The following is a 13,831-nucleotide window of genomic DNA, read 5'->3' on the forward strand; positions in this document are numbered from 1 at the left end:
CTTGGATTCTCGATCTCGTTCTTTCGGTCATTACCCAAAGCTCATGACCACAGGTGAGGGTGGGAACGTAGATCGACCGGTAAATCGAGAGCCTTGCCTTATGGCTCAGCTCTTTCTTTACCACAACAGACCGGTAAAGAGCCTGCATCACTGCTGACCCAGCACCAATCCGCCTGTCAATCTCCCGCTCCCTTGTACCATCACTCGTGAACAAGACCCCGAGATACTTAAACTCCTCCACTTGAGGCAAGAGCTCATCCCCGACCCAGAGAGGGCTCTCCACCCTTTTCCGCGTGAATTATGGTCTATTTTAATACATTTAATTAAATGTAACTTGAAAGTAAATTGAGTATCTACCAAGCATCTAAAGTGGACTATTCAAATGAACTGTTACCAAATCTTTTTGTAGTGTTCAGTCTATAACTATGCACCAAAGCAAGGTGGACCTACAAGGCTTCTCCACTAGAATTGGCTAGAATGAGGCCAAAAATTAGGCTCAAAAAATTTCCCGTTTTGAGTCCCTTTTTGTGCTTTTATGAAGTTTTTCCTTCCATTATCACCTTCAGCGTTCGCGTTTGCAGTCTTGACCAGCATTTCACTGGGACAGTGTCTGTTGTACAAGCTCCAAACAAATCAACCTGAATTGAATTTACAATTCTAGTGTGATTGCTACACTAGAAAAATGCACCACCTCCATCAAGCCTATCACTACAGTGTGATTAGACAGAACGTTAGGCCTGTATTGAATGTGGCAGATCTACTCAGGCGTTCATATCGGCAGTGCTTCTTGTTAAGTTTACCGTTGTAGCTTTTACATGCTCCTCTAGGAGAGGTTGCTCGTGATTGAAAGTGCTATTCTAATGATGTGTTTATATTGTGCAAAGCAAATGTAAACATCATGCAGACCTGCTACTGATTTTATTTCTGCTTATCTAAAGTTCCGCCAGCATTTTTGTACATACTGAGGCTTTTTCGTTTGCAGAGAAGTGCGAGGTCTTAATTCCTGCTCCTATCTTAACTGCCTCTGTCAAAAATTGATGGCTTTTAAAGTTCTAGCTAAGGCTCTTCCACGGTAATGGGTCAGTGTTGAAGTGAAGGTCTTGTACCTGACATTGATTTTGATGTTAATGCCAAAATAAATAAATAATGATATTAAGAAGAGAAAAAAAGCATGCTTAGAAGCAACACCGCCAGCTGTGATATATACACTCACCGGCCACTTTATTAGGTACATTGCTAGTATAAGGTTGGACCCCCTTTCGCCTTCAGAACTGCCTTAATTCTTTGTGTCACACTTTCAACAAGGTGTTGGAAACGTTCCTCAGAGATTCTGGTTGGTTATTTGAGTTCCTGCTGTCTTTCTATCATCTGGAACCAGTCTGCCCATTCTCCTCTGACCTCTCACATCAACAAGGCATTTTCGTCCACACAACTGACCGCTCACTGGATATTTCCTCTTTTCCGGACCGTTCTCTGTAAACCCTAGAGATGGTTGAGCGTGAAAATCCCAGCAGATCAGCAGTTTCTGAAATACTCAGACCAGCCCGTCTGGCACCAACAACCACGCCACGTTCAAAGCCCCTTAAATCCCCTTTCTTCCCCGTTCTGTATATAGTATATAGTGTATATATTATTAGGTACACCTGTTCAATTGCTTGTTAACACAAATAGCTAATCAGCCAATCACATGACCACACATTATAACATTCTGACCACCTCCTTGTTTCTACTCTCACTGTCCATCTTATCAGCTCCACTTACTGTATAGCTGCACTTTGTATGTATGTATGACAGGGTTTGTTGTTACTGTGATATATGATGTCACAGCTTGTCACAATATGCTTTTCTAAGCATATCATGGATATCGTCAGTACTTAAAAACACTCCTCATCTGCATATTTGATGACCACGAGAGCATTATTGGTCCTGTTTGATTGGATTTAATGCAGATCGCTGTGTGAAATGATTGTATAGTCATTTTTAAATGTGTCTCTTCCAAGTTATCGGATATTGTGATGTTATATATTTCCCATATGGCCGAGCTCTATATCTAATACTTCAGATGTATGAAATGTACATGTAGTAAAGCTTTTGTTTTTTATTCACCAGAGATCAGATACTCATGGATCTATAACGGCCGTCCCAGCGTCCTCATCAGAGATAATCGGCGCTTCGTGTCTCAGAGGACGGGAAACCTATACATTGCGAAGGTGGAGCCATCAGATGTGGGGAACTACACATGCGTGGTGAAGAATATGATGACCAACGCCACAGTGTACAGCTCACCGACCCCAGTGGTGCTGCGCAGAGATGGTGAGGGTCCTCAGTGGGCTAACTGCTTTATCCTGTGCAGTCAGCTGGCACAGCGGAAATGCTACCAGACATGAATCAATTGGCTTGAGCGTAACCATGTTTGTTTTGCCACCACTCGGAGCCACAGCGTTTGTGTTTCTGCAGCCTCTCAGCTGTGTGTGTGTGTGTGTGTGTGTGTGTGTGTGTGTGTGTGTGTGTGTGTCGGTGCATTCATGGCTGACTGAGAAACTGCTTCTGTTTAGCATTTGTACATCCTGGTGGGACACAGCCATCCTCACAAACAAACACACACACACACACACACACACACACAGATACACATCTTTTACTCACAGACTCAGACTCTCTTCTACGTAGTCCTGTGTAGTGCATGTTCTCACTATTGTATGAAGACCTCCTAATCTCCAAAATGCTGACTATATATACACACACTGATCAGGCGTAACATTCTGACCACTTTCCTTGTTTATGCGCTCATTGTCCATTTAATCAGCTCCACTTACTGTATAGCTGGTCTTTGTAGTTCTACAGTTACAGACTGTAGTCCATCTGTTTCTCTGATACTCTGTTACCCTGTTCTTCAGTGGTCAGGACCCATATGGACCCTCACAGAGCAGGTACTGTTTGGGTGGTGGATCATTCTCAGTGCTGCACTAACACTAATGTGGTGGTGGTGCTGGTGTGTGGTGCTGGTGAGAGTGGATCAGACTTTTTAAACACCTCAGTGTCGCTGCTGGACTGCCAACAGCGTCCTGTGGGCTGCGTCCTCTGACTTTACATCTCCAAGGTGGACCAACAAGGTAGGAGTGTCTAATAGAGTGGACAGTGAGTGGACACAGTGTGTGGAGCTGATAAAATGGACAATGAGTGTAGAAACAAGGAGGTCATGACATTATGCCTGATCAGCATGTACACATATATATATATATATATATGGGTCCTATTGGTGCCAGTCTCGAGCACGCAGAACCATAGAACTGGAACCTTCAGTACTGAAGCAATTGCCAGTGGAAAAAAGCACACGGTCAGTTTTCTGGTTCCAAAGGTTCTAGTGCTTTGTGCAGTAAAAATGCCCTAAGCGTGCAATAATAATGCCATTATTATCAAGCTGGATGTTTCTTTGTATTGAAATGTTCCTATCCCCCCCCTTACAGCTGTGATGGGAGAGTACGAGCCGAAGATCGAAGTCCAGTTTGAAGAAACGCTCCATGTGGCCAAAGGATCGTCAGTTAGGCTGGAGTGCTTTGCTTTAGGAAAGTAGGTCTAGCATCTGGACTTCATCTCACCTCCAGAGAGCTCTGTAGCCAGCAAGGGATCTGCACACATGGCGCGCAGTACATCTTAGAGCTTTATTTAAGAGAAATGTCTCAGGAAAACACAGCTGCCTTTAATCTTATGAAAATGCGGCTAGCGCAAGAGAATGGGGCATTCATCATCGCAGAAACAGCTGAAGCCTGTGTTTCAGGGGTTGGGTGGGGGGTGGAGACCTCCGATTGTCTACAGGTGATGTGTCAGGGGACGCAAACGCTGCAGGGGGCCTGTCAGGCATGAATAGCTGTGGGTTTAGCTGGCAGGCAGTTTTGAAAGTGTGCAAATTTGCCATGTAGGTCAGAACATAGAGGAAATTTTAAAAATTTGCTTTGCTGGTTTAAACGACTCCCTGTAATATTAAAGTGCTGTAGTGCCAGTTTCTTCAGTACAGCTACCTTGTTTGTCCTCCATTGCTGCAGTAACGGCCTCTACTGTTCTGGAAAGGCTTTGCACTAGAACACTGCAGTGAGGATTTGATTGCGTTCAGCCACGAGAGCATTAGTGAGGTCAGGAACTGATGTTGGATGGAACTTCAACTCATCGCAAAGGTATTAGATGGAGCTCCATCAGTCCAGTGAACAGTTCCACTGCTCCACAGCCCAATGCTGTGTGGGGGGGGGGGGCTTTATACCCCTCTAGCCCACACTTTGACCTAGGTATGGTGATCTTAGGCCCATGTGCAGCTGCTCCAGAGCATCCCAATAAATTGGTTCATGCTTTTCTATAGAGATGTTGTTACATTCTCGGAAATGCCGGTGTAGGAAGACCTTGAAGTAGCTGAATTCACTCATGAGAAGGGCTGTCTGGATACTTTTGGTCATACTGGTTTCATTGTGTCCATGTATATTTCATCTTTTTCATGCACGGTTTCTGTTAATCATCCTCTACTCATTCGTCGGTGATGAGTTTCTGACTGGCTGGATGTTTTGGTCAGTTATTATTCTTGACCCAGCGGTGCCAGTGAGGTGTTACTGGTACCAGCGTAAAACACACTAACATTCCTCCACGTCACTGCTGAGCTGAGAATGATCCACCACCCAAATCATATCAGCTCAGCGGTGGTCCTCTGCTGCTCCCTTTCCTTTGATGTCTGTGTAGTGGGGGGCTAATACATTATGCAGGAACAAATAGGCTACAGTCTGTGACAGTGAACTTCCAAAGTGCGGTAACAAGTTCTTTTACAGTGCTTTCGTTTCTAGGTATTAACCAGGTACGTGTGAGGAACAAACTCCAGATTACTAGAACATTATTTTGGATACCTTGATGGTTCAGAGAAAGTTTAACTAAATTATACTGAAATGCCAAACAGGTTCTAGATATTAACTGAGTTATAATCCCCAAAGACCTGTGTAATTATATTGGATTAAATGATGATAACTGCTTAGACAGTTTAACTAACTGAGTTACAGAAAACAGGTTCTAGATATTAACTGAGTAATAATCCCCAAAGACCTGTGTAATTATATTGGATTAAATGATGATAACTGCTTAGACAGTTTAACTAACTGAGTTACAGAAACCAGGTTCTAGATATTAACTGAGCAATAATCCCCAAAGACCTGTGTAATTATATTGGATTAAATGAAGATAACTGCTTAGACAGTTTAACTAACTGAGTTACAGAAAACAGGTTCTAGATATTAACTGAGTAATAATCCCCAAAGACCTGTGTAATTATATTGGATTAAATGATGATAACTGCTTAGACAGTTTAACTAACTGAGTTACAGAAACCAGGTTCTAGATATTAACTGAGCAATAATCCCCAAAGACCTGTGTAATTATATTGGATTAAATGAAGATAACTGCTTAGACAGTTTAACTAACTGAGTTACAGAAAACAGGTTCTAGATATTAACTGAGTAATAATCCCCAAAGACCTGTGTAATTATATTGGATTAAATGAAGATAACTGCTTAGACAGTTTAACTAACTGAATTACAGAAAACAGGTTCTAGATATTAACTGAGTAATAATCCCCAAAGATCTGTGTAATTATATTGGATTAAATGATGATAACTGCTTATATAATTTAACTAACTGAATTACAGAAAACAGGTTCTAGATATTAACTGAGTAATAATCCCCAAAGACCTGTGTAATTATATTGGATTAAATGATGATAACTGCTTAGACAGTTTAACTAACTGAATTACAGAAAACAGGTTCTAGATATTAACTGAGTAATAATCCCCAAAGATCTGTGTAATTATATTGGATTAAATGATGATAACTGCTTAGACAGTTTAACTAACTGAGTTACAGAAAACAGGTTCTAGATATTAACTGAGTAATAATCCCCAAAGACCTGTGTAATTATATTGGATTAAATGAAGATAACTGCTTAGACAGTTTAACTAACTGAGTTACAGAAACGAGGTTCTAGATATTAACTGAGTAATAATCCCCAAAGACCTGTGTAATTATATTGGATTAAATGATGATAACTGCTTAGACAGTTTAACTAACTGAATTACAGAAAACAGGTTCTAGATATTAACTGAGTAATAATCCCCAAAGATCTGTGTAATTATATTGGATTAAATGATGATAACTGCTTAGACAGTTTAACTAACTGAATTACAGAAAACAGGTTCTAGATATTAACTGAGTAATAATCCCCAAAGATCTGTGTAATTATATTGGATTAAATGATGATAACTGCTTAGACAGTTTAACTAACTGAGTTACAGAAACCAGGTTCTAGATATTAACTGAGTAATAATCCCCAAAGACCTGTGTAATTATATTGGATTAAATGATGATAACTGCTTAGACAGTTTAACTAACTGAATTACAGAAAACAGGTTCTAGATATTAACTGAGTAATAATCCCCAAAGATCTGTGTAATTATATTGGATTAAATGATGATAACTGCTTAGACAGTTTAACTAACTGAATTACAGAAAACAGGTTCTAGATATTAACTGAGTAATAATCCCCAAAGATCTGTGTAATTATATTGGATTAAATGATGATAACTGCTTAGACAGTTTAACTAACTGAATTACAGAAACCAGGTTCTAGATATTAACTGAGTTATAATCCCCAAAGACCTGTGTAATTATATTGGATTAAATGATGATAACTGCTTAGACAGTTTAACTAACTGAGTTACAGAAACCAGGTTCTAGATATTAACTGAGCAATAATCCCAAAGATCTGTGTAATTATATTGGATTAAATGATGATAACTGCTTAGACAGTTTAACTAACTGAGTTACAGAAAACAGGTTCTAGATATTAACTGAGTAATAATCCCCAAAGACCTGTGTAATTATATTGGATTAAATGAAGATAACTGCTTAGACAGTTTAACTAACTGAGTTACAGAAAACAGGTTCTAGATATTAACTGAGTAATAATCCCCAAAGATCTGTGTAATTATATTGGATTAAATGATGATAACTGCTTAGACAGTTTAACTAACTGAGTTACAGAAAACAGGTTCTAGATATTAACTGAGGAATAATCCCCAAAGACCTGTGTAATTATATTGGATTAAATGAAGATAACTGCTTAGACAGTTTAACTAACTGAGTTACAGAAAACAGGTTCTAGATATGAACTGAGTAATAATCCCCAAAGACCTGTGTAATTATATTGGATTAAATGATGATAACTGCTTAGACAGTTTAACTAACTGAGTTACAGAAAACAGGTTCTAGATATGAACTGAGTAATAATCCCCAAAGACCTGTGTAATTATATTGGATTAAATGAAGATAACTGCTTAGACAGTTTAACTAACTGAATTACAGAAAACAGGTTCTAGATATTAACTGAGTAATAATGCCCAAAGATCTGTGTAATTATATTGGATTAAATGATGATAACTGCTTAGACAGTTTAACTAACTGAATTACAGAAAACAGGTTCTAGATATTAACTGAGTAATAATCCCCAAAGATCTGTGTAATTATATTGGATTAAATGATGATAACTGCTTAGACAGTTTAACTAACTGAATTACAGAAAACAGGTTCTAGATATTAACTGAGTAATAATCCCCAAAGACCTGTGTAATTATATTGGATTAAATGATGATAACTGCTTAGACAGTTTAACTAACTGAGTTACAGAAAACAGGTTCTAGATATTAACTGAGTAATAATCCCCAAAGACCTGTGTAATTATATTGGATTAAATGATGATAACTGCTTAGACAGTTTAACTAACTGAATTACAGAAACCAGGTTCTAGATATTAACTGAGTTATAATCCCCAAAGACCTGTGTAATTATATTGGATTAAATGATGATAACTGCTTAGACAGTTTAACTAACTGAGTTACAGAAACCAGGTTCTAGATATTAACTGAGCAATAATCCCAAAGATCTGTGTAATTATATTGGATTAAATGATGATAACTGCTTAGACAGTTTAACTAACTGAGTTACAGAAAACAGGTTCTAGATATTAACTGAGTAATAATCCCCAAAGACCTGTGTAATTATATTGGATTAAATGATGATAACTGCTTAGACAGTTTAACTAACTGAGTTACAGAAAACAGGTTCTAGATATTAACTGAGGAATAATCCCCAAAGACCTGTGTAATTATATTGGATTAAATGATGATAACTGCTTAGACAGTTTAACTAACTGAGTTACAGAAAACAGGTTCTAGATATTAACTGAGTAAAAATCCCCAAAGACCTGTGTAATTATATTGGATTAAATGAAGATAACTGCTTAGACAGTTTAACTAACTGAGTTACAGAAAACAGGTTCTAGATATTAACTGAGTAATAATCCCCAAAGACCTGTGTAATTATATTGGATTAAATGATGATAACTGCTTCTACATATTAAGCTGATGAAGGACGCAGTAAAATACCTCGTGAGGAGGTCACTACTGACAAACTCAATCCAAGAAAGTAAAGCAGATACATCTCAGCAGGTCATATGGTCTTAAATGACAAAATACAAAGATATTCTTCTGTTTTCTGCAGCAACAAACCCAGTAGAACTACAGTAAAAACCATTGCCCAGATTCGGTTTAGTTAATAGCTGATGAACAGACATATATACTGTAAAAAAGTGTGAAATCTTTTTTACGTCTTTTTTTTTTTACCTTTAACATGGGAAATAACACTGAGATTAAAAATCTCTTTCACCAGAGAGCCCTGACCAATAAAGCAGCACGGAATAATCAACAAAGAAGCACTTCCACAACCATCAAAATCAAATTAGATTCAAAACCAAATGAAAAATAAGAACAGAAAGAATGATGGAGCTCAACCATGGTCTTAAAACCAGTCTAGGAATTAAACTGGTCCAGTTTCAGTTGCTTCTGCAGATCATTCCACGCAGATGGAGCTCTGCAACTAAAAGCTGCCTCGCCATATTCAGACGTCCAGCTGAGTAAAACTGCTAGAACGTAAATCGTACCGAGAGTTATGATTTCATAATAATTGAGAAAGGCGTCCATCCATCCATAACATCCATAACAAACATATAATTAACATATAATTAACATATACAACATATAATAACATCCATAATGTCTCAGATTCAAAAGGCAGTGACTAAATCATGTTGATCAGGTAGCTGTTCATACTTATTTATTTATTTATGACCAGAAATGTCTTTATATATATATATATATATATATAAGTGTGTAGTTTAACATATTCTACATTGCATAGATTGTTATTGAATAGCAATTAATAATAATAATAATATCAGCTCTGAGCTTTTGAATGCTAGCGTGTACTTACAGAGATGAACACCAGGCAAAGCTAAGCAGCACAACGACACAAGTCATTGCACTCACATGCCTGTTAAACCATTTTTAAGCCATGCTTTGCTCTTATTCCTTGTGATGGTGATATTTAACATGCCCTGCTTCTTTGATGGTCAGTCCGGTGCCTTCCATCTCCTGGAGACGAGCGGACGGAAGCCCCTTTCCTGGAAAGATGAAAATCAATCACTCCAACGGGGTCCTGGAGATACCCTATTTCCGCCCAGAGGATGCCGGCTGTTATGAATGTGTGGCGGAGAATTCCAGAGGCCGCAGCGTCGCTAAAGGACATCTCATATTTAATGGTAAGAGTAGCTTAGGAACGGTTTGTAGCTGGAAGAGCAGATACTTAACTAACGAGGGCTGCAAATTAGCCCTGTTTATTTGGTAGAATATGTCTTCTGGAGGAGCTGGAGTGTCCGCAATTCTGAATGCTTTGGATTAATTACAAGTCTGTTCTGCAAAACATATTTCTTAATCTCGTCTATTAAATATGGCATTTTGTTGGTTTGTTACCTTTACAGCAGGGGAATCAATAGAAGGAATTTTAATTGTGTGTCGGGAACGGGACTGCATGGTAACCGGCACTGAATAATGAATAACCTGTGGACGAATACATCTTATTGTCAGTCAGTGGAGCCAGACTAATTAAAATGGCTGTGGCACGAGTCGTCAGGTCGGCGGCGAAAAAAACAATTTTGCTCACACCAAGAAAAGGGCACAATAAAGACAGGATAATCTGGAATTAATGTGTACCAATTAACCTCACTGTTTGCTGGTTTCTAAAAGGCTAAAGCCTTCTCCAGCGAACACGCGCGTTTACCATGCACTGTCAGGGGGGAGAGAGTCTCGTTTGTGGTGCTTTTAGCTTGTATTCACAGAAAGTGGTCTCTAAAGTGAGGGTTTAAATTGTTTCCCACCTCTTCCTCGTAGATGTGGAGCACCTACATTGGGCTCAGACGCTGCGAGATGCTTATATGGCCATCGAGGACGACCTGCACTGGGAGTGCAGGGCTAGCGGTAAACCCCAGCCTGTGTACAGCTGGCTCAAGAACGGCGAGGTCTTGGTGTCCCAGGTGAGAACACCCAGGAGTCCGTTTCCCTGTTTCCACGCATTTACCTTTACGGTGAAAAAGTCAGAGACCACCCTTCATTTACCTCATTTCAAGTCAAAACAGTCGTTCGTTACAAGTTTTTCATTCTTCAGTAGATTTTCTAACATTAGATATGAGATGATCCAAAAAAAAAGGACTTCTGGGACTCCTAACAACCACCTGGAAGAGCTAGACACCAAGACTGCCCCTATCAGATAAACAGATGAACATCCACAGGTGTTTCTGTCCATCCTTCCACTGTGAGAAGACCGCTCAGCGCTGTGGGTCTGAAAGGACGTGTAGCTGATCAAGAAGAACCTCGCTGAGAAAAGGAGACGGACACATCGAACAAAGAAGCTGGGCGATGGACTGACCACCCCAGAGTCCAGACCTCAGCACCACTCAATGGGTTTGATTAGTTCAGAAAATCATCACCTGCAGATTCTTTGAGGGAAACTCTAATAAAGGTAAATCCTGGAAAGTGTGATGTTATGAGGTTTCTGTGTTGTTTTCCAGACATTTTGACTTTTGCACGGTGGTGCGTTCATCTCTCTGCATTTTATCAGTGAAGGCCTGTAAAATATAAATATATGAATGGGAATTCTAACATACGGGTGATTCCAGACTATTCCTCTATTCCTAAAGTCATAACTTTATAACTTTCATATTCATTTCTTAGCAGTTTCTACAGAATTCATAGTAGCTTGTGCTACCCCTGCCTCACGGAAGACGCTGGGAGGCAGGGGTCAACGCTGCAGATCAACCAACACAAGGCGGCCACTTTTCAGTGGCTCATGCTAGCTAGACTTTTCAGTCTCTTCCTTGAGCTTTTGAGCTTTTCGGTCTCCTTTTTGCTGCTACTTGTCCCTCTCAGCTCTTTTTAAAGGTGCTCACGCTGCCCGCCAGGTGAGCACCGGAGCCGAGAGGGAACGAGAGCCTCCTCGTTATCGCCCCCAGCTGGCAGCTCGGGACTCGCTCCTTCCTCTGGTGCCTCTTGTAGCTGGCACCAGCATCGTCCTCCTCCTCCCGCTCCTTGTGGCTCTCTCCCCGGCGTCCTCACCGAGGTTTGTCGCCGCTGAGTGTTTGGGCCCCGCCTTCCTGCCGGCTCTCTCTGCCGTCATCGCCGGGGCCCGGGGGGCAGGCGCATGCCACATGGACTTCCATTGTTGGTTTCTGTCCTGTTTTTAACCAGACGCTCGTTGTTATTAAGACTGCAACAGTATATCCATCTTCTAATTACTTTCTTCCGGTTTCTGAATCAGTCCCAACCAGCAAATCTGCCCACAATGGCCAGGAAATCATTAGGCAAGCTCTAATTTGGGATTTCTCGGATCGTGATGTGGACAAATGTAGTGAAGAGTGCGTAGCTTGCTCTTTATGGCCTTTTGCACTGGGCATTTAAATAAATGAAAGGTGGTCTCTGACTTTTGCACAGTACTATTACACCGATCAGGCGTAACATTCTGACCACCTCCTTGTTTCCATTCTCACTGTCCATCTTATCAGCTCCACTTACTGTAGAGCTGCACTCCGTAGTTCTACAGTTACAGACTGTAGTCCATCTGTTTCTCTGATGCTCTGTTACCCTGTTCTTCAGTGGTCAGGACCCCCATGGACCCTCACAGAGCAGGTACTATTTGGGTGGTGGGTCATTCTCAGCACTGCAGTGACACTGACATGGTGGTGGTGTGTTGGTGTGTGTTGCGCTGGTGAGAGTGGATCAGACACAGCAGTGCTGCTGGAGTTTTTAAACACCTCAGTGTCCAAAAATATCCAGCCAACAGCGTCCTGTGACCACTGATGAAGGACTAGAGGATGACCAACACAAACTGTGTAGGAGCAGATGAGCTGTCGTCTCCGACTTTACATCTACAAGGTAGGAGTTTTTGTAAAAGAGTGGACAGTGAGTGGACACAGTGTTTAAAAACTCCAGCAGCACTGCTGAGTCTGATGCACTCGTACCAGCACAACACACTGTGGCATAATACCACCATGTCAGTGTTACTACAGTGCTGAGAATGATGTTTTGCCTGATCAGTGTGTATCAACGTGTAGTGTGTTCAGTATTCTGATAATGTAAACTTACAAAGAAGAAAAATTCCCGTCTACATACAACAGCGTAAACAAAGACGAGGGTGGCAGAAAAGGTTCTTTGGAGTGATGCCACAGAAGAACCACTTTGGGTTCACTGAAGAATGGAGAGGTTTCAATAGAGTTACAGAATCATCTGTTGGGAGGTTCTTTAGGGAGCAAAAAGTGGTTCTTGTGTGGCTTCGCACCATTTTGGCAGCTTCATTTTTAAGAGTGCAGTACTTTTCTCACCACTATCATAAAAGGGCTTTAATACATGGGGGTAAACGAGGGACAGGTGGAAACACAGGTGCAGACGATCAGGGGTGGAGTCACGAAACAAGGGGCCGGACTAAAACCCAAAACAAAAACACATGGGATTGGAATTTTGGAATATTGGAATCACTTTGTACACTGAGTTACTGTACTGAAAACTGTGATTATACATTTTTGAAGGCTGCTTTAGCTATTATTATTATTATTATTATTATTATTATTAGTCCCACAATGGGGAAATTTCGCTTCTGCAGTTTAACCCATCCATGCAGTGAAACACCACATACACACTAGTGAACACACACACTATGGGGCAGTGAGCACACTTGCCCAGAGCGGTGGGCAGCCCTATCCACAGCGCCCGGGGAGCAGGTGGGGGTTAGGCACCTTGCTCAAGGGCCCCTCTTATTATCAATGTTATTATCATTGTTATTGTTGTTGTTATTGTTATGAATTCATGCTGTAGCCACTGTTGTCGTTTTGTCCCCAGGACAGAATCCGGGTCGACGGTGGAAAGTTAACAATCTCTCAAGTCCACCTGGAGGATTCTGGGATGTATCAGTGTTTGGCTAAGAACGAGCACGGGGTCATTTACGCCAGCGCTGAGCTCAAAGTCGTAGGTAAACGAGCTTTCAGTCATTGAAGAGACGACGGTCAGAAGCTGTTCTGTCTGGCCGTCGGCTCATAAAACACAAACGTGTCTCGCATACCAGAGCACGGCTGTACGGCCCAGACTCAGACGAGCGCAGCAACACTTGCTATGTCTTTGTTCGCAGCCTCTCCTCCGGACTTCTCCAGGAGTCCGCTGAAGAAGTCCACTCTGGTGCAGAGGGGAGGCGAGGTCATCATCGAGTGCCGCCCGCATGCCTCCCCCAGGGCCTCCTTCTCCTGGAGAAAAGGCAGCGAGCTTTTGAAAGACAGCGAGAGGTACGGGTCACTGCTCCAACCACTGAGAGAAGCCCAGATAAGCCGTTTCTCCTCCAGGTCCTGTGGGTTCCCTGGGTTCCCCTGATAAGGGGG

At 41.2% G+C, this 13,831-nt stretch overlaps 1 protein-coding gene across 2 annotated transcripts in view; it reads left to right on the plus strand.

The window, feature by feature from the left end:
• LOC108435695 (contactin-4) overlaps positions 1–13,831 on the plus strand; it is a 237,245-nt gene that overhangs the window by 159,354 nt on the left and 64,060 nt on the right. For both annotated transcript variants that reach the window (XM_017711696.2, XM_037534749.1), the window contains exons 6-11: positions 2,110–2,313; positions 3,468–3,570; positions 9,492–9,676; positions 10,305–10,447; positions 13,302–13,431; positions 13,588–13,738. In XM_017711696.2, the coding sequence (XP_017567185.1) occupies positions 2,110–2,313; positions 3,468–3,570; positions 9,492–9,676; positions 10,305–10,447; positions 13,302–13,431; positions 13,588–13,738 (916 nt within the window). The remainder of the gene's footprint in view (positions 1–2,109; positions 2,314–3,467; positions 3,571–9,491; positions 9,677–10,304; positions 10,448–13,301; positions 13,432–13,587; positions 13,739–13,831) is intronic.

The sequence above is a fragment of the Pygocentrus nattereri genome, chromosome 26 (assembly GCF_015220715.1).
Source record: "Pygocentrus nattereri isolate fPygNat1 chromosome 26, fPygNat1.pri, whole genome shotgun sequence".
Lineage (NCBI taxonomy): Eukaryota > Metazoa > Chordata > Actinopteri > Characiformes > Serrasalmidae > Pygocentrus > Pygocentrus nattereri.